This window comes from Protobothrops mucrosquamatus, unplaced genomic scaffold, assembly GCF_001527695.2.
Source record: "Protobothrops mucrosquamatus isolate PMUCROS unplaced genomic scaffold, P.Mucros_1.0 scaffold180, whole genome shotgun sequence".
Classification (NCBI taxonomy): Eukaryota; Metazoa; Chordata; class Lepidosauria; order Squamata; family Viperidae; genus Protobothrops; species Protobothrops mucrosquamatus.
In genome coordinates this window covers 331,568-351,647 of record NW_015386539.1, presented here as the reverse complement: position 1 = coordinate 351,647, position 20,080 = coordinate 331,568, and the positions used below count along the sequence as shown (strand labels likewise).

Genomic DNA, 20,080 nt, shown 5'->3' with positions numbered 1-20,080 from the left:
ATTTTCTGTTGAAATACACTTGTTCTTCCCTATGAAGAAGATACCTTTTAAAGGATTGCTTTGCTGTTGTTGTTTTAAATGCATTAAAGGGGAGGTATTTTACCGTAAAGACTTTCATGAGTGCCAATGGAATCTCATCTCATTTCTCACTTTCCAATAAAAGCTGTTTGGCGCATTTGGAGAAGGCGTTTTTCCGGTTGAATTGGGGTTTGCAAGGCGGGGGGGGGGCGTTTGCTTAGGGGAGCCAGATCTACCTTTGCAGAGGGGAGCCCTGATGCTGTGCATCCAGGGGATGATGGGTATTGGAGTTTGGGGTAAACTACTGGGATTGACAGTGATTTCAGGATGAGACCTGCGCCTGCCTCGGGCATGTGCAGAGTGCCTTTTGTTTGGCTCCACAGGAGTTTTCACACAGCGCCCCCAGGGCCTGAATTTCGGTTTTTTCAGCGGCTTTTGGGGGGGGGGAGAAAAAGAGGTCCGAGAAGCGATGCACGACGGGAACTGTAGTTCGCGCTCGTGAGGGAGCGGGCGGAGCCTGCGCGGGAGAGGGGGCGTGGCCGCGCGCGCCGTTGCCCCGGCGACCGGGCGGCGTCGGTTGGGCGGGCAGGCAGGCAGGCAGGCGAGCGGGGCTGCCGGCGGCGATGGACGACGTGCGGGTGCAATGGCTGGGCGAGCGGCTGCAGCGCGGGCTGGGCCAAGCCAACCCGGCCGCCTTCGAGGAGCTGCTGAACCGCAACGACGGCGAGGAGACGGAGCGGCTGCTGCACTTCCTCAACATGAGCGCCAGCGCCGAGGACAGCCAGCCCGCCGGCCTCTTCTTCCGCCAGGAGTTGCGCCTGGACGAGATCGACGTCGAGATCGGTGCGCCCCGCATGCGACGGGCTCCTGAGCACGTGCAGAGCGCCTCCCCGCCCTCGCTCCCTCTACGCTGCTGCAGTAGCCGTATTGCAGGGGAAAGGCGCTCCCCTTCCCCCCCCCCCAAAAAAAACCACTCCCCATTCCTACTCAGCCCCAAGTCGAGAGGATTCACACGACCTGCTGTTTGCTGGAGCTGGAAGGCAGCAGTATTTACAAGGGGGTGGGGTCTTCACAGTACCCCCTCCTCCCCAGAGGTTCCTTGGCCAAGCAGGCTGGCCTTCCTCATCCTCCTAGGACAGGGGTAGGCAACCTCGGCTCTTTTATGACTCGTGGACTTCAACTCCCAGAATTCCTGAGTCGGCTGTGCTGACTCAGGAATTCTGGGAGTTGAAGTCCACGAGTCATAAAAGAGCCGAGGTTGCCTACCCCTGTCCTAGGAGGAAGACTGGGCAGCCCCTCCTTTTGTCTGAAATTATCCAGGAGGGGCTGCAACTCCTTTGCCCCATTCTCTTCAGCCACACTGTTGGCTCTGCAGGGGGCAGTTTGAGAGTGACTTGTTTTTATTTATTTAATTTAAATGACCACCCAGCTCAAGTCAGTGACTCCAGGCAGTTCGCAAGGATAAAGCTTTTGACCCCGCTGGTCTGCTGGTCTGGCCTTTCTGGGCCTCCAGCGCCTCTTCTCTCCCCCGTCCAGGCTTCTGCTCTGGCCTCTTCAGCCTCCAGCCCTGACGCCTCTGGAGGGGCTTCAGCTCTATGGGGACCTTCTGGCCTCTCTAGGAGCAGCCTGGAGGGACTTCGGCTGCCCCAGGTGCTCAGGGACTCAGCAGGGAGTGACTTCTGCCCCTTCGCCCACCCTCTGGGCTGCTGCTCTGGCCTCTTCCAGCCCTTCAGGTTTGCTTGTTTGGCCCTTCTGGCCTCTATGGGCCTCCAGCTCTTTGGCCACTCAGAGCCCCCCTGTCCTTCAGTCTGTCAATCAGCTCAGTGGGGAGTGACTTCCGCCCCTTCAGGGCTGCTGCTCTGGCCTCTTTGGTCCTCCAGCTCTTTGGCCACTCAGGGTCTTCCGGCCTCTTCAGGACTTCAGCCTGGAGGGGCTTCAGCTGGCCCAGATGCTCAGTGGGGAGTGACCTCCCTTCACCACTCAGGGCAGCTGCCTTGGCCTCTTCCAGACAGGCCAGATTCTTCAGGGCTCCAGCCAGGTCTGAGGCAACAAGTGGCTCCAGCTCTTTTGCCCCTTGGGGATGCTTTTCCTCCCTCACTGCCACCTCTTCTGTCCTCTTCAGCTCTCTGACAGATGCTCTCCCTTGTGCTGCCCTTTTTATAGCCGTTTTTTTCCCTCCAAAACAATTGATTGGTCGCCCAGCTCTGGGGCTCTGCTGTTTCATTGGCTATTCACCCACCCACATGGCCCCCATTTCCTCAGATGACCTCCCATTGGCTAGAAAAAAAGTGATCTCTCTCTCTCCCCCCCCCAAATATGTAGTATGTCTGTTTATCTATCATTTTGTGAGAAATTATATATTATTTATAGCTGGTGTGCTTTCTCCTCTTTTTCCCCATTATGGTCACCCTCAGGACCAAACATTGTTTCCTCATTGCCAGCTGATGTTGGTCCATTCATCCAGGAAAATCACAATTTCTTTGGTAAATTCTAGAAAAGGAAATTCAACAGTGCCCAGTAGGAGACCGAGGATGATAAATAATAGTATAATTTATTGAATGGGACAATAAAATATACTTGGGGCCATCAAAATGGTATCTCCCTGCCCAACACACAGCCCCAGTCTTCCCTTTTTTCCTTCATGTTTCTTTTATGACCAAAGCTGATCACATGAGGACTAGCCATTTGGTCTGGAGAGCCATATCAAAAAGTCTGTCTGGAATTTATTTCCCTTTGAAAATAAAATTCTGCACGTGGCCCAGTCTAATAAATCCAGATAAGGTTTGGATGCTCTCTTAGGGCCACTCTGCCTTCCTTCCTCCACCCTCTGCACCCCAGTTCAGTTCAGTTCTATTTCTGGTTGAAAAGTCTTCATATTTTGTTCTGGTTTTTTTTTCTGGAAACAGACGTGCCGTATGAAGAAGGGACGGATGAGGATGAAACGAATTCGCAGAGAATAGGGGGCTCTTCCTCCAGCTCCATTGGCGAAGCAAGTGAGTAATGGCTGCCAGCCACAGGGAAGAAAAAAAATATATCAGGGTCTTTTCCTCCCCCCCCCCTTTCCATTTCCCTACTATCTTTATTTTCACTTGTATTTTATCATGCAAAATTTAATATCTTTGTAAACATGAAAACAAAATGCAGGCAGGGAGATCCTCAGGTGGGATCCCTTTCGACTGCTTGGATCCCTCTAAATTCATTGCAACATAGGGATCACGTTGAGGTCAGAGGGAGAGGGGTTGATTTCTTTCTTTTTGGGTGTCTCTTGTTTAGAGAAAAGCTGGAGGAGCTTGAACGAGGCAGGAGAAAAACCCATGAACGGGACCCTCTCCACAGCCTCGGTCAGGTCAGGCATGGCGGAAATAGAACGCGAACTGGGCATCTCGCAGCGAAAGGCCCAGACGTACAAAGTAAGTTGCTTTCGCTCTGTTTCGGTGTCGGCCTCGTTGTTTCTTTGTAGGGTTCCCTCTGCAGTTGATCAGCACCGATTCGAGAACTCTTCTTCCTACCTAAACCACAGCTTTTCTCTCTTTTTAATCAGAATTATTATTTTTCAAAATACTGGCCTTTTTTTTTTGGCCATGTCTGATCTCTTGCAGACCAAATTCTGAATGAAGATGGGCAGATGGGCAGAAAGCAGGAGAAAAGCGACGCAAAGGCAGTTCACAAATTTTGTGCCGAGAGCAGTTCCTTCAGCTCCCCACACAACTGTTGCTTGCATTTCGAATTGTGCATCAGTTGAGCACATCCAAATTTGGAAGGCCAACTATGTGTTTTATTTTCTTTCTAAGAGCACCCATTTGGTCTCTCTCCATTTCAGAAAATTGTGAAGCAAGAGGTTTATAATCTCTATTACCACATGGCAGTGAATGATGTCCCGGAAGACTTTGTGGAGAGTGACACGGTCTTTTTCCTGAGAGAAACTGCAGGTATTTTAAGAAAGGGAAAAAACTTGGAGCAAAACAGAACGTCAGGATATTTCATATTCCAGAAGCCCCTTTGTTTTTCGTTTAGTCTTATTTCATTTGCCTATCCGGGACCTCTGCTTGACAAATAAAATATTCGTCCCTTAGTTCTGTTTCGCTTCTTAATAAAGTCCCTTTATTAATAAAGTCTCTTTCACCAGAAACGGTGTCGGAACCCAACGACTTGGCCGAAGCCAACGATGTCTTGCCCGAAGTCTTGGAATACGGCATCCTGAACCGCAATACCCTGGTGATGCTCAAACAGATCTTGGCCCTGGTGAGAGGCTTTAGTTGGTTGGCTTTTGTCTTCAGGCCTTCATTGTGGCTTCGTGGGGGTCTCAATAGCGAAATTGAGGATATGGGCAGCCTTGTCTCCGTAACTCAGGATTCCTACCCAAGTGTCGTGCCAGGGAAACCAGAAAATCCAGGCAGTTTAAACGAGTATAAAGATTTATTGCAAGCTTTAGCTGTCTACAAGAATCTGAACGACTAACCGTCAAAGCAAATTGGAAGTAGATAAGAGTAGAAGGGATTCAAGGTGGACTTAGATCTCTTGTGGGTGCAAAGGGATTTGAGACTGGTGTCTCGTTTGACCCCCTCCCTCAGGCTTAGCCTGGTCAGCTCTTATACCACGTTTCTCCAAAGAGGTCACTTTAGTAGGTTCATATAAAGAAACATCCAGAAACATTCTCATATACTTCCCTTTATTGGCAACTAGCAAAGTCTGACAGCAGACCTGAAGAACAACTCCAGATGTTGCCGGACTACGACTCCCAGCATCCCTTGCTGCTGGGTTCCGCTGCTTCTGGACTTTGCAACAGTTGGAGGATTGTGCGGATGCCATACCTGAATGTAGAGAGGGGAAAAGGCGAAGAATTGGTCATCCTCAGGTGAGAAGAGTCGAAAAATCCTAAAAATGCTATTATTGCAGGTGTATCTGCCCGCCATGTCCCACTACCAGTATGGCCTGGAGGAGATCAGCACACATGCAGAATCTGAGAAAGCCGAGGGGGAAGATTCACAGCTTGCCCAGAAGGCAGCGAAGAAACCGCTGGTGTTCGATAGTTACCAGAATCTAAGGAATGAGTTCTTGATGAACATGCAGAAATTCCTGAGCCACATTCAGAGGACCATCCAGCAGATTGAAGGTGAATTTTGGCTCCAACTGCCCTCTCCAAAACGAGAAGCGGCCCTACAACTCACTGGGCGCTGTGGGCCCAACCCAGCTGGACAACATCAGCCTGAGTGAGGTGTTCCCTACGCACCAGAGACCTCCCAGGACGCTCAGCTGCTTCTTTTTTTTCCCTTTTTTCTTTAACCCCACAGGGGAAATTAAGTTAGACATGCCGACGTTAAACATAGAGGGGGACGCAAGCGAACTGGCGAGTGACCAGGAAGTGGTTGAGACTTTGGAAAGCCTCGCAAACGGTTGGCTCGTGTTGATCTCTTCTGCAAACGAAGAGCTCCAGAGAAAGGTCCCTCAGGTAATTGGGTTCAAGATGGCCTCCTAATCTGCCAGTCCCATCTCCCCTAAATGTTGGTAATTTTCAGCCATCTCTTCATTGACGAGTCCCAAATCTCTTTTATTTACGGGTCCTTGACGTGACAAGGGAGTCCCTGTTAGGACAATCCTGAATTTGTCTTGATGCCTAGGTCATCCTTTTGATCCATTCTTTCAATGGGTAGATAATGTCTGTCGTAGGGGTGGCCCCTACGATGGCCCCTTTACGACTTGTGGACTTCAATTCCTGAGCCAGCCCAGCTCCTCTAATGACGAAGGTTCAGACGCTCGTTCAGAACATCCCGCTTTCCTTTCTTCCTCCCTCTCGTCTGCAGGGGAATGGCCCGCTGGCGGAGATTGACCTCTGGCGGGAGAGGAATGCCACCCTGAGTGCCCTGACGGAGCAGGTGAAGCTGCCCATAGTCAAGAAGGTCCTACACGTGCTTGAAATTGCCAACACAGGAATTGTGGACAACTTACAGGTGGTCATCAACGAACTCTCCAAGCATCACGTGGAAGCGGTGGACAATGTGAGGTTTCTTTCCACCCTGGAGCGACATCTGAAGGTATGTGTGGGTCAATTGGTGGGGTTGGATGAGCGGGATGCCTCTTCCCTAAAGTGAACATCAGTGAACATCGTCTGTGGTTGGTTCCAACTAGCCACGGTTTCTCTACCAGCAAGCATCTAGGTGGCTTCTACAAATTACTCATCTTATATTTTTTAAAAATTAGATCTCACGTGACTGTATATGCTGCAGAACTTCCAGTATTCTCATACGAGACCTTGGCGAGAAGATTACCCAAATCTCAAGAGGATTGTTTGTTAAAATAAAAAAAAAATCCTGTTTTGATGCCATGTGGTTACCTCCCTAGAGTGTTTTATCTGAAAAGTTTGGCAAGTCATGAACGTTTGGAGGTTCTAGGTGACCCCCCTGAGCCATAGCCTTCTTTTCCTTTCTCCCTTGGGCTGCCTTGTAATGCGGGCTTTTCCCTGGGGCAGAATTTAACCCACGGCACTGGGTTCAACGTGGTCTTGGATACCATCCCTTCGCTGATGAACGCTTTGCGGATGGTCTGGATCATTTCGCGACATTACAACAAGGACGAGCGGATGATCCCTCTCATGGAACGGATCGCCTGGGAGATTTCAGCGAGGGTCTGCAAAGTCGTGGACCTGCGGACTTTGTTCAAGTAGGGGACAGATCCTTATCCTTATCCTTGGTTCCCAGGATCAGACTCTGATTGCCCAGAGTACTGGTGTGGATGTAATGCAAGCAGTCCTTGGCAGTCGGGACCAGAATATGAATTGCTCAGCAAAGCATTTGTTCATTGACTCATCCTCAGTTTTATGGCCATGGTTGTTAAGTAAATCACTGCAGTTGCTAAGTGAATCCTAGGTTATTAAGTCAATCTGGTTTCTCCCGTTGACTTTGTCAGAAACTGTCTGGAAAGCTGACAAACGGGGACCATGGGATGCTGCAAGGATCATGAATCCATGCCACTTGTCGAGTGCCCAAATTTGGGTCACCTGACCATGAGGATTTTAAGATAGTCACTTTTTTCAATGCTGTTGTAACTTCAGACGGTTGCTAAAGGAATAGTTGTAAATCAAGGATGACCTGCACTTATCAACAATAAGCATTTGTAAGGTCATTTTGCTCTTGATAAGTCCTGCAGTGTGGGCTTGGTCTCAAAAGCCGTACAGCGTTGTTTTTTTTTAAAATCTGGTTTTGGGGGATTCTACAGATCAGCCCCAGAAATGCCTGCTGCCTCTTGATCCACTGTCTCTTCTTTTTTTAAATCCTTCCCACCCATTTCTGCCTTAATCATGTTTTAACCATGGTTACATCCACTCTGAAGCTGCCCATACTAGACCTTCCTATCCCCGACGTTGGTTTTTTTTAAATCTACGATGAAACATTTTAGGTTCATAACGTTAAAGCCAACCAGGATATTAGATTATCTTCTCTTTTCTTCACCAAATATGTTCCCCCCCCCCTTTTGTTCTTTGACGGACTCCAGAGAAGACAGGCAGCTGGCAAAAACCAAGATGGTAGAAGCTAAGCGAACTCTTGAAATTTGGAAGGAATCGTATTTTGACATCCGGGCCAAAATTGAAGCGTCAGGAAGAGACGCTCGATGGGAATTTGATCGGAAGCGGCTGTTTGAAAAGACGGACTACATGGCTTTCATCTGTCAGGACCTCTACAACGTGTTGCAGGTAACAGCAGGCACAAAGATGTCGAAAACTTGCATAAGCCAAGTAAATTCCCAAAAGGAGCCCCTGAAGATGACCTCTGCTTCCATCTAACTCAGGGATAGGGAACCAGGGCCCTTTTAGGACTTGTGGACTTCAACTCCCAGAATTCCAGAGCCAGTATAACTGGCTCAGGAATTCTGGGAATTGAACTCCACAAGTCCTAAAAGGGCCATGGTTCCCCACCCCTGATATAACCCAACAGGTCATGGAGGAATTTTACAACATCTTTGGGCCTGAACTGAAAGCTGTCACGGGAGACCCCAAGCGCATCGACGAAGTCTTGTACCGAGTAGATAGCCTGGTCAGCCCGATGGAAGTTCTGACCTTTGACCCGTTCAACCTCAGAAGTGTAAACCAGTGGAAGGCGGTGATGGATGAGTTCAAGCTGGAAGTTCTGGTACGTAGCAGAATTTCTTCTTCTTCTTCTTCTTCTTCTTCTTCTTCTTCTTCTTCTTCTTCTTCTTCTTCTTCTTCTTCTTCTTCTTCTTCTTCTTCTTCCTCCTCCTCCTCCTCCTCCTCCTCCTCCTCCTCCTCCGTGTTCTTCCCTCTTTATTTCCCTCATTTTTGGGTTCCTTTTAACTCACCCTTCTTGGCTTTCAGGACATTGAGAAAGAAGCCAAGAACTTCATCGACGAGTCCTTCAAGACCCTTCGCTCCGCAGAAGCGGCCTTCGACATGCTCTTGAACTTCAAGCACATCCGTTCCCGGGAAGCCATCAACAAACAGATGATGATGAAATTCAACGATATCCTGGCGCAATATTGCAAGGAGGTAAATTCAGGGGGGTCTCTCTCACGTGAACAAACTCCGCAGGTCCACCTTCTCCCTGAATTAGTGTCATGGCAGCTGAGTTGGCCCGGGGCCGTCAGACTCCCAAGAGTAAATGCTGACGGTCTAGCTGTTTTCCTTTGCTCTTGACTCACAGCTTGAGATTGTGAATGGCATTTTTGTCAACAACCTCAGCAACCCTCCTTTGTGCAAGAACCACCCTCCGATGGCCGGCGCCATTTACTGGGCTCGATCTCTCTTCTACCGGATCAAGCACACCATTATCCGGTTCCAGGAAGTGGTGGAACTGCTGGCTAGTGACCGCGGAAAGGAGGTGAGACGGAATGCTGTTTCTTTGGGATCAAAGAGTGGGCTGTAGATTTTTGATGCTGGGCACTTGCAGCCTCTCCATCCCCATTTAGAACAGCCTTTCCCCATGCCCAGATACTGGTGGGGAAGGGCAAGACCCTTTTAAGGAAGATCGGTCTGCTTTATTCTTGTCTGTTTCAGGTGAAGCAAAAGTACCTCGAAGTGGCAAAGAGGATGAAAGAATACGAAGATGTGAAGTACGACCAGTGGAGAAATGCTACCGAAGAAAGGCTTCCCATCTTGCTGAAAAAAACACTCCTTGCCCGAGTTCATCCAGCTGGGGTGATCATTCAGTCCAGCCCAGATGCTCCAGAACCAGTGAGTATCATTCTTTCTGGAGATCGACTCTCTTTGTGTCCGTCGGAAAGCAGAGATCTTGGTCGGATTGCTCTTCAAATTCAAATTTCCAGCCGAACGGCAGGATCTGGTCAACTTGGGCCGAGATACGAAAGCTAAGTAGGGCCCAGCTAGGGGAAGACTTGTATGGGAGACCCCAAGGACCTCTTAAGGCTGTAGGCAAGTCAGCCTGGTTGAATGAGCATCCCAGATGAAGTGGCTGATACAGGCAGTCCTCACCTTATGACCACAGGCGAGGCCAGAATTTTGGTTGCTAAGCCAGGTTAAGTAAGAGACACCCAATTTTACAAGTCCCTTTTTTTTCAGCGTCTTTGTAACTTAGAACGGTCAGCTGTAAGTCAAGGACTGCCTGTAAATTGTCTGCTAATTGTTGATTGGTATCCGTGATGTCGCCACGAATCATCTTAATTTTAAACAGGATTTTAAACTTAAAGATGACTTTAAGTCATCTTGGGTGCTCCAACACCAGAGGTTTTGAAGAAGAGACCAGACAGCCACTTGTCTCAAATGGCGTAGGGTCTCCTACTTGAGTAGGGGGCTGGACTAGAAGACCTCTAAGGTCCCTCCCAACTCATTCGGATTGAAAGGAGGCTTCTCCTCCATTCCTTGCATGGGGTTTCCATCGCTTCTCCTGGGCGTCATTTCAACTGCCCAGCCTCTTGACTCCAGCGATGGTCGATCTTCTCCCTCGCAGAGTGTGCGTTCGGAGGACGGGGAAACCACCACCGGTGAGAAGACAACACGCTTTGTGGTCAACTTTTCACCCATGCTAAGGGAGATCATCAACGAAACAAAATATATGGAGCACCTGGGGTTCCCCGTGCCTGAAATTGCAAGGAATGTGGCTTTGCAGGAAGACAAATTTTTGCGGTAAGGATGGAGGGCTCTGGCTGGGGAGGGGAGCGTGGGAGGAGACTCGGCCTCATTACTGGCCTGGTCTGGTCTTCCTTCTCTGAAAATCATTTTCAGCGGTGCAGATACCAAAAAAACACAAATAGGCTTGTTCACCTTCTCTGAGAGCCTCAAGTAGGCCTGTTAAGCTTAGGAAAATGATTTGGAAAAATCACGATCCTGTTCCTTAGCACAAGCTCTGGGGGCCAGCAGAAAGGACTACAGATAGTCCTCAACTTACACCCGTTCGTTTAGTGACCATTCAAAGTTACAGTGGCATACTTAGGACCATTTTTCACACGACCTCAGTCACATCCCCACAGTCATGTAATCAAGCATCTCCGGAATCGCCCAATTTGGAAGACTAAATTCTTTGGCATTTCTTTTGGTCTCTCAGATACACGGATGGCATCAAGCAGATGTTGGATCACTACCACAAATTAGTAGGAACCTTGAATGAGGCTGAGGCCCAGCTTCTGGAAGAACACACCCAGGACCTTTGGCGGGTTTTCCGATCCGGTTACAAAAGACTCAACTGGAACTCTTTAGGTAACCTCTGTCCTCTAGTAAACACCATGTAAGGGGAGGGTCTCCGGTTCAAATATACCAAAATTTAACCTTCTGGTCTTGAACTTGGTAGAATGTAATGGCTGGCTATCTTGGTTACTGTTGTGAGTTTTGTGTCTGTGTTTTCACTCACGTGAAATCTCTTCCTCCTTATTCAACCATGACGGTATCCTATGGTATCTTTTTGTTCCCTGTCGTGTGTTTTTTTAACTTGGTCCTTCGCCGTCTCATTTTTCAAGGTTTCCCAAGCATCTTGAACTGTTTTTCCTTTCCCTTTCCTTCCCTTTCTCTCTCTCTTAGAAGACTGAAGCCAGCTCTCTTTAAAACCTAAAATACTAATCTGCTTAAGCAGGGGTTGGACTGGAAGACCTCCAAAGTCCCTTCTGATTCTCTTATACTGTTACTGCTACTTATCACACTCAGGCAGTTGTACACCACACACGGTGCACCCATGTAGGGCGTTGAGTCTGATCCAACGACTTTGTTTCCCAGGAATTGGGGACTACATTATACGGTGCACCCAGGCCATTGGGAAGTTCGAATCCCTCATCCATCAGATTCACAAAAATGCCGAAGACATCAATAACAAACTTTTATTAATCGAATCAGCCAACCTGTTCAAAAGCCCTCCTTCAAAAGGGGATGGCCATCTCCCAGGTACGTGGCCAGCTCTTTGCTCTGCTCATTTTGGAGCATACGGATGAAGCCGTATTTACGAGGAGGTCAAACTTCTTTCTGAATTTAGATGAGGTACTTGCCCCCAAATGAAGCCATTTCTCCTACATTATTTTTTAACCCCCTCGTTAGCCGTTAATACCTCACCTTTTCATTGGGTCTCCTCACCTGCACAGGTGTGAAGGATTACTTTGAGTTTATCAAGCATGAACGAGCCAGGGACATGGAGCACTTGGTTCGCAAGTACACCTCAGTGGGGCCCCTGCTAACCAAAATGGAAGGCCTCGTGGTGAACACCAACACGGGGAAAGCCACGCGGCTCGTACCGTATTACGCCTACTGGGAAAAAAAAATCTATCAAAGCCTGATCAACTTGGTTCTGAAGTAAGTCTGCCCATCCGGCTTCTTTCTCTTCAGTCTCCAGCCATTTGTTCCGGAGCAGAGGGCTGACTGGTTTCCTCTCTTTTTGAAGGAATTTGCAGTCCTTCAACGCCGCCGTGATAGGGAGCACCCCCCTCTTCCAAGCAGAGACCATTTTGTCTGCCCCCGAGATCATCCTCCAGCCAAATATGGGGGAAATTGAGAAGTTGAGTGTCCATTGCATTCGAGACTGTGTGGAAACCACCAAGGTGAGAATCCTTGCTCTCTTCAGGAGTGGCTCATCAGATGCAGCCACCTCCCCTGTGGAGGCTGGTTCTGACCTAGGGAGAATCAAAGGATACACATTGAACGGTTTCAAAAATCAAGAAGGATATGGAAACTGGGCCTCCTGCTGAAAAGAAGGAGCTGAGTAGTAGTTACGTAGTAGTTACGTAGTAGTTACGTAGGCACAGGGAATGGCCTTGAAGGACAGGAGGCAGACCCGCCACCCAAGCAAAGGTTAGATAAGAGGAGTTTGAGCCTCATCCAAGAAAGTATCGTGAGAAAGCAGACAAGACCTTCCCTAGTTCTCGTGGAGCTAAAGATATGGAGAGGAGGAAGTGCCTTCAGACTTACAAAGGACAAGATTCCTAGCTCAGGGTTGAAATGAGGGATCCTTGGTGCTCTCTGATTTTCTTGCAGACGTCTCCCGACCTAACTAGATAACATCATCAGTGCTAAGCTAGGTAATAAAACATCTGCAAAAAAACCAACCAAGCTCAGAGAGCACTACGGATCCTTTAACGTTCAACTTGCAAGATGCTGTTACAATAAAAGTAGTCCTGACCTACATGGCATGGTTTTCTTAGTGTGGTCCACCTTGTTAGGCTGACCGCAGGACTGGGAAGGGAAAGAGAGTAAAATAGCGATTCTGTCCACAGGACGTGCCCTTGAAACAGAGTCACTAGAATTCCTTCCTCACGGCTTTCTAACTTTTCTTCAATAAATTGCTATGCAAAGGTCTTGCATTCTTGTTGGCTTCCAGCTCTGCCTACCAGCTGAAGCCTGAAGCGGTGTTTCCAGACTAGGTCCAATTTAAAGACTGACCTGCCCTCCTCTTTTCAGTTGGACACTCAGTTTCCACCTGTCCCTTGGTGTTTTGTTTTTTCCAAACTGGCAGATCTGCCAGCGCTCAGTTACGTGAGAACTCAACCTCTCCCCCGCCTGCAAAACTGAGCTGAGTTTAGCCTGAAGAATCTTCCTTTGTCTCCCTTGCAGCTTTTTGTTCGCTGGTTGCACGGCTCTTGCATCGAGTGCCCACCCCAGCAAACGGGGGACGACGAACCGGTCATCTTCAGCTTCTTCAGCGACATCTCCCAGAACCCAACGATCATCGAACAGGCCATCCTGATCACGCAAAACATGCACAAGCTCCTGGGTTTTCTTACCAAGTATCTGAACCGTTGGAAGCGGTATCGGCCCCTGTGGAAACTGGACAAGGCCATCGTCATGGAGAAGTTTGCGGCCAAGAAGCCGCCCTGCGTGGTTTTTGACGAGAAGCTGCAGTTCTACATGAAGGTGGCCCAGGAAGTCATGCAACAGCCCATGGTCAAAGATGAGCAATGCATCCGCCTCTTGCTGGCCCCCTTGGCCTTCACTGTCCAGGAGAACGCCAGAGGTTGGGTCAATTCCCTTGGGAAGCTACTCAACGAGTCAGCCAAAGAGATGCTGTACAGTCTCCAAGAAAACATTGAGGTAGGTTTCTCCAGCTGGGGATGCTCCCCTTGGCTCTACCATACTTGGAGAGGACAGAGGAGCTTGAGTTCAAGCTCTGGGCAAGAAGTGTCCATCCTTGGTGACTTTAAGACCTATGGACTTCAATTCCCAGAATTCCCCAGCTAGCATGGGCTGGCTGGGGAATTCTGGGAGTTGAAGTCCAGAAGTCTTAACATTACCAAGGTTGGACACCTCTGTTCTAGGCGCTAATTAGTGTTGGCACCAACTGGCCCAAAGCGATTTTCAAGGCACGTTAGACATCATTCTATCAATAATGTCTTCCGCTCCAAGATCTTGAAGACCAACACTTTCATTCCTCGCCAACAATCACTGAGCTAAAAACATGCTGATGGAATCTGGACAGTAGTTTCAGCCCAAAGAGTTCTTTGCAATGCTTGAGTGAACTAATGAGTTTAATGAATATGCTTTCCAGAGATTGTCGCACAATCTGAAAACGACCCCGAGTACCTTGGAAGATCTCAAATTTGTCCTGGGCACAATAGCTGAGATCAAGCAGATATCTCTGGAAGTGGAACTCAAGTATTTGGACATTCAGGAGAGATACCGTACCCTGGCCATGTACAACATTGCTGTAAGTGTCTTTGTATGGTGCCAAAGGTGCTGAGATACCTACCAGAGTAAGGTCCTGTGTGTATGAAAAATTGGTGGGGTCGGTTGGCCTTAGGACCTGGCTAGCTACTTTTAAGGGTCGCTCTCCAGAGAGTCCATAGCCCTAAAATCCACACATTTTCCCTAAAGAACTTAAATCTCAGAGTCTTCTAAAGAAACCTTCTCATTCCTCTTCTCCAGATAGCAGAAGAAGAACGGAACCTGGTGGATAAGATCAAACTGATGTGGGAAACTCTATACACTGAGGCGGCAGGAGTTGATCACAGCCTGGGCAGCATCAAAAAGACTTTTACTGAGGTATTGCGGTAGTCACATTCTGAGATGAAGGAGAACAGAGTTTAGAAGCTGGAAAGACCTTCTAACTGGGATTATGCCTCCTAGATCACAAGGGAGCAGATTGGAAATTACAGCAAGGAGATTGATGACTTCTACCAACGGTTTGTTACTGAGGGGCCAGGTTCTGTTGGTGAAAACCTTGATCGAGGTAAGGAAGAATCTGCTGCTTCTGACATCCGACAGCTGGAAAACAGGGCAGAAACACCAAGTTAGATCAAAGGTCTTGGATTTTGAGATTCTCATTTGGGAGAACACAACCGCCACCTACATCCTTGACCTGATGCTTCTTCCTATCACCGGTCTCATTTGTCCAGTGTTCCATAATTCTGGTCATATTTTCTTCAAGTCCTATGGAACCTGGTGGCATGGTAGCTGCAGGCATGGGCTTTAGGAGATAGGAGAACCACGATTGTTAAAAACAGGGTCATTTTTACTTCTTGAAAAGGTCTTCATTTTTAACAACCGAAGAACGTTGAAGAGAGGCTTCGCTGGGTCAGAAGCTTCTGCCAGTTCCAATTCTATTTATATCCTCTATATTAATGACTTATAACTGGCTATCTTTATTTTCTGGTCTTTTGCGCCCCTTCAAATTCTTTTTGAGATTTCCCATCCTTCACTCGGTTCTGAATTTCTTTTTTATCCCCTGCAGGGTTAGAACTGATGGTGGTTTTCGAAAAAGAACTGGAGAAGCACGAAAGGAATCGTCAAGAGTTGGCCAACGCTGAAAAGCTCTTTGACCTGCCCATCACAATGTATCCTGACTTGATCAAAATCCAAAAAGAAATGAAAGGCCTCAGACAGATCTACGAAATACATAAACTGCAGCAGGTAGATGCTTTTGGAAAACTGGTCAAACTCTTGATCAGAGTCACAGACCCCAGACTATATGTCATCAACCAGAATTCAAGTTTTGTGTGTTCTTTGCCAACACCTGACCATTCTAGTCTACCATTTTGAACGAGCCTCACGCTGTTTATTCAGATGAACGAGAAGATAGCTATTTAGCACATGGCCTCAAAGAATCTTTATTTGGGAGGTTTGGTGTCCTTGATCTGACAATCTTCTCTCTGATCTCTTTGCGAATTTGAAGATATTCTTAACAAGAATTTTCCTGGTTGTAGGCTGCCAAAGAGGAATGGTCCCAGACCCTCTGGGTGAATCTTAACGTCCAGGTGTTACAGGAAGGAATTGAAGGGTATCTCAAAACCCTTCGCAAGTTGCCAAAACACGTCCGTAGCATGCCGGTGGCCTATCACCTGGAAATGAGGATGAAAGCTTTCAAGGAATCCATTCCTCTGCTGCTGGATTTGAAGAATGAAGCTTTGCGAGAAAGGTTTGGCTTCTCCTCGTCTCCGGGGTTGTTCATAACTACGAAGGTTTCATTAAACTTGGGACGTTTTAAGTCAATTTGGGAAGCATGGCCAGGGTTAAATATATACAATCAGACTGAGTTTCTCCTCCCATCTTCTCTCTTAAAAACCAAACACTTTAACAAGCTTTTCTTTAAAACCTCCACCCAGAACTTCATTTGACTGGTTGATTGTTCTTACTTTCAGGAAATTTCTCCTCAATTCCAGGTTGCTTCTCTCCTTGATTAGCTTCCATCCATTACTTCTTGTCCTGCCCTCAGGTGCTTTGGGCAATCGGTTGACTCCCTCTTCTTTCTGGCAGCCCCTCAGATATTGGAAGACAGCTACCCCGTCACCCCTAGTCTTTCTTTTCATTAAACTAGAGATACCGAATTCCGGCAACTGCTCTTCATATGTTTTAGCCCCCAATGCCCTAAAACACAAATCACTTGGTCACTTGAATCCACCCGTGACCTGCGTTGACTTCTCGTCTTCTTTCAGACACTGGAAGGAGCTCATGAACAGGACAGGCACCAGTTTCGACATGGCCACCGAAACCTTCACCTTGGAGAATATGTTTGCCATGGAACTGCACAAATATTCCGATGTGATCAACGAGATTGTGGGGTCTGCCGTCAAAGAGCTGAGCATCGAGAAGGTAAGATGGTCTTCTCCCACCTCTGTGTGTGTTTCGGTCCTCTCCAGTAGCCACCAGCAAGGTCTTAAGAAGGTCCTTTTTTCCTCTCCTAGGGAGTGAAGGAAATCATTGAAACTTGGGAGAACATGAAATTTACTGTGCAACGGTACTTCAAAGGGACTCAGGAGCGGGGATTCATTTTGGGATCCGTCGATGAGATCATTCAGATCCTGGACGATAATGCCGTCAACCTTCAGAGTATTTCTGGAAGCAGATTTGTAGCACCTTTTTTGGGAACTGTCCATAACTGGGAGAAGACCCTCTCTTTGATTGGCGAAGTGATCGAGGTAAGGAGGCTGGTTCTCCAGGTGGCCCTCTTGGAGGTTACATTTTGCTAGCCTCCCTGCTCTTGGTGAACGCGGCGTTTCGTCTCTCTAGATCTGGATGATTGTTCAGCGAAAATGGATGTACCTGGAAAGCATCTTCATCGGCGGAGATATCAGATCCCAGCTGCCCGAGGAAGCCAAAAAGTTTGACAATATAGATAGGATCTTCAAAAGGGCAAGTGGCTAAACTGGGTATTGATGGGGATGCTGAGTAAGAGGGAACAATGTGTGCTGGTTCTGGAAATGGGAAAGTCTTCCTGGATGACTATTTAAGCATTGAACGGGCTTCCTCAGTAATAGAGGTCTCAAGTCAAGATATTGATGGCAGTCTAGAAAGATCTAAATGGCTCTAGGCCCAAGTGGTAGGACCCTCTGAGTAGACTGAGAAGATTGAGATGGTCACCAAAAAAGGCCCTCAAGAAATACCTTGTAGATCCAAGAATATGTTAGCACGCTATTGCTCCAGAGCCCAAAAGAAATCGTCAGATGCATGTCTGAAGCTCAAATGGCCCCAAACACCACGTGAGCCTTTCATATGTTTCACTGAAGATCTCTCTCTTTCTCCCTCTGAAATTTATTTGCTGCCCATCTTGTATCCAACACTTCTGGCTGTTCCGCTAGGCCTATGAGTCAAGGTGGAGATAAACTCTACAACTAGGTTCTTAATACCTTATCCTAAGGCTCCGAGGTGGTGGTGTTACATTTGGGGGTTTGTTTATAGATTTTAAATATGGTCTTTTGACTTGTATTTCATGGAAATTTTCACAATCCTAAATGCTTGGATTTTCTTTTTTATAGCATAACTTTGTTTTTTCGTTCTGCTCTGGTCAACTTTAAGGGAAAAGGCGTGTGTTATTAGTGTTCACAGGATTCATCCTTGGTGGTTTTCAGCCTCTTCCTCCGCCTCCTCCTGATCTCTGCAGATCATGGGAGAAACGGTCAAAGATCCAGTGATCAAGAGATGCTGTGAAGCCCACAACCGTCTTAGCGACCTTCAGAACATAAGCGACGGACTGGAAAAGTGCCAGAAGAGTTTGAACGATTATCTGGATTCCAAGAGGAACGCCTTCCCGCGTTTCTTCTTCATCTCAGATGATGAGCTGCTCAGCATCCTCGGAAGCAGCGACCCCTTATGCGTTCAAGAGCACATGATCAAGGTAGAGGATGGTGGGAAAATCCCCAGAACAATTAAATTCATCTCCTGCCTTTTCGGCCACAGTCGGTAGCTTCATTCATCCGTTCGATCCCTCTGCCTTGTTCCAGATGTACGACAACATAGCCGCCCTGAAGTTTCATGAGGACGACAGCGGGATGAAGATTGCCACCGCCATGATTTCCGCAGAAGGTGAAGTGATGGAGTTCCGGAAAGCCATTCCGGCGGAAGGCAGAGTTGAAAACTGGATGACGGCGGTGCTGGTCGAAATGCGGAGGACCAACAGGCTGGTCACCAAAGAAGCCATCTTTCGGTATTGCGAAGACCGAAGCAGGTAAGGGACAGGATGCTTCTCCAAGGCCACCAATATTGCTGGTCCTCCAAGAACTTTATGACTCTGGCAGTCCAAAGATGAGGGTCTTCGGTATGCTCCCTAAACTTCAATTGAGATCTGTATTATTGAAATTGGAAACAAAGAGAATAGAGGACCATTTGTTCTGACAGGCAGATTGAGGCCATCTTTTCCCCTCCGTTCTGCTGCCCTTTCATCAGCGTTTTTGGTAGAACATGGACGCCATCTGTGAGATTTAAGTCCCGCCTTTTTCTCTGAGATGTGAGTGATTGGCTTGAACCAGATCTCTCCAAACCAGTTGAGAACCATGGGAGGTTGTCATCCCAGCATCCCATCCCAGCATATCTAGAAGGCATCCAGCTAAGAAGAAGTTGGTTAGCATCAAACTAAATCAGGAGTCTCCAAACTTAGCAACTTTAAGACTTGTGGACTTCAATTCCCAGAATTCCTCAGTTGGCCAAGTGTGGAGACCCCTGAATTAAGAGAGAGTACTTGGCTCAATCCTGTTGTTCCAGAAGCAATCGAGTTCTTGAAGAGACATTATTCTCTTACTATTATTTTATGGTACCCCTTAACGCCTGCATTTTTACAGCTCCAAACAAAGTGAAATAATCAGGATCCAGCTATCTCCAGGGACGTTTTCTATTATCTTTATCTCTGCCATCCTGGCAAATCTGGCTTTTCCACAGAGTTGATTGGATGCTGATGTATCAGGGCATGATGGTGCTGGCAGCCAACCAGGTGTGGTGGACCTGGGAGGTCGAAGATGTTTTCCGGAAGGTCAAGAAAGGGGATAAACAAGCCATGAAGATCTATGCCAAGAAAATGCACCAGCAGATCGACTCGCTGGTGACACGGATTACCAGGCCGCTAAGCAAAAACGACAGGAAGAAATACAACACTGTTCTCATCATTGACGTCCACGCGAGGGATATCGTTGATAACTTTGTACGAGACAGGTAAGTCGCCCCTTGGAACAATCCCGTGAAGTTCAGAATCAGCCACATGTCTGTGGGGATGAGTGGCATGTTCACATATGTATTCCTCGACTTACGACCATTTGGTCAGCGACTGTTCCAAGTTACTGTTCCAAGTTACCATGGTGCTGGGAGAATGATAGTTACCACCTGCCCTTGGACTTCCAGCCATCCCAAAACCTTTGTAACCACGTTGTTGTGATATGGGTACTTGGTAACCTGTTTGCACTTACACTGGTGGCCAAGCAATCATGTGATTGCCCTTTGCAATCTCCAGAAAGTCAGTGGGGAAGACGGTAGGAAAGCTTGCACGTCGCTGGGGTAAGTCTCCACCCGCCCATGCAGCCTGCCCCAGCCCCTCTGCACTTGCATTGTGCCACCCCTGCACCCCTTCCCCGACCCTCCCACACACCCCTTTGCACCCCCTTCCTCCCTCCCTCCCCCACCGAGGAGCAACCACTTGCTGTGGGCCTGAGGCTTGGGTCTTCCTGCTGGCTTCCCCAATAAAAAAAAATAATAATAAAAAAATTAAAATAAAAATAAAGTTGCATACACACATAAGGCAAATGTCATCGCACAGTGCATGTTCACTCAGAAGTAAATCCTATTAGGACCTGATGCTTTCTACTGGTTTACTTAGTTATATAATAATAAAAATAATAAAAAAATAAAAAAAAATTTAAAAAAATAAAAAAATAAAAAAATAAAAAAAATAAAAATAAATAAATAAAAAAAATAAAAAAAAAATAAAAA

At 47.6% G+C, this 20,080-nt stretch overlaps 1 protein-coding gene across 1 annotated transcript in view; it reads left to right on the top strand.

The window, feature by feature from the left end:
* Window positions 1-641: 641 nt before the first annotated feature.
* Window positions 642-20,080, top strand: part of DNAH10 (dynein axonemal heavy chain 10) — a 49,714-nt gene continuing 30,275 nt past the window's right edge. Inside the window, exons 1-32 of the mRNA XM_029283669.1 lie at window positions 642-861; window positions 2,925-3,011; window positions 3,163-3,178; window positions 3,299-3,428; window positions 3,839-3,947; window positions 4,145-4,260; window positions 4,915-5,131; window positions 5,310-5,467; window positions 5,820-6,050; window positions 6,485-6,675; window positions 7,507-7,705; window positions 7,947-8,141; window positions 8,345-8,515; window positions 8,670-8,846; window positions 9,023-9,199; window positions 9,933-10,108; window positions 10,527-10,678; window positions 11,189-11,353; window positions 11,548-11,755; window positions 11,844-12,000; window positions 13,010-13,486; window positions 13,941-14,103; window positions 14,322-14,434; window positions 14,519-14,621; window positions 15,123-15,301; window positions 15,595-15,806; window positions 16,324-16,480; window positions 16,573-16,806; window positions 16,898-17,020; window positions 17,769-18,002; window positions 18,109-18,332; window positions 19,040-19,309. Of these exons, the coding sequence (XP_029139502.1) occupies window positions 642-861; window positions 2,925-3,011; window positions 3,163-3,178; window positions 3,299-3,428; window positions 3,839-3,947; window positions 4,145-4,260; window positions 4,915-5,131; window positions 5,310-5,467; window positions 5,820-6,050; window positions 6,485-6,675; window positions 7,507-7,705; window positions 7,947-8,141; window positions 8,345-8,515; window positions 8,670-8,846; window positions 9,023-9,199; window positions 9,933-10,108; window positions 10,527-10,678; window positions 11,189-11,353; window positions 11,548-11,755; window positions 11,844-12,000; window positions 13,010-13,486; window positions 13,941-14,103; window positions 14,322-14,434; window positions 14,519-14,621; window positions 15,123-15,301; window positions 15,595-15,806; window positions 16,324-16,480; window positions 16,573-16,806; window positions 16,898-17,020; window positions 17,769-18,002; window positions 18,109-18,332; window positions 19,040-19,309 (5,741 nt within the window). The remainder of the gene's footprint in view (window positions 862-2,924; window positions 3,012-3,162; window positions 3,179-3,298; window positions 3,429-3,838; window positions 3,948-4,144; window positions 4,261-4,914; window positions 5,132-5,309; window positions 5,468-5,819; window positions 6,051-6,484; window positions 6,676-7,506; window positions 7,706-7,946; window positions 8,142-8,344; window positions 8,516-8,669; window positions 8,847-9,022; window positions 9,200-9,932; window positions 10,109-10,526; window positions 10,679-11,188; window positions 11,354-11,547; window positions 11,756-11,843; window positions 12,001-13,009; window positions 13,487-13,940; window positions 14,104-14,321; window positions 14,435-14,518; window positions 14,622-15,122; window positions 15,302-15,594; window positions 15,807-16,323; window positions 16,481-16,572; window positions 16,807-16,897; window positions 17,021-17,768; window positions 18,003-18,108; window positions 18,333-19,039; window positions 19,310-20,080) is intronic.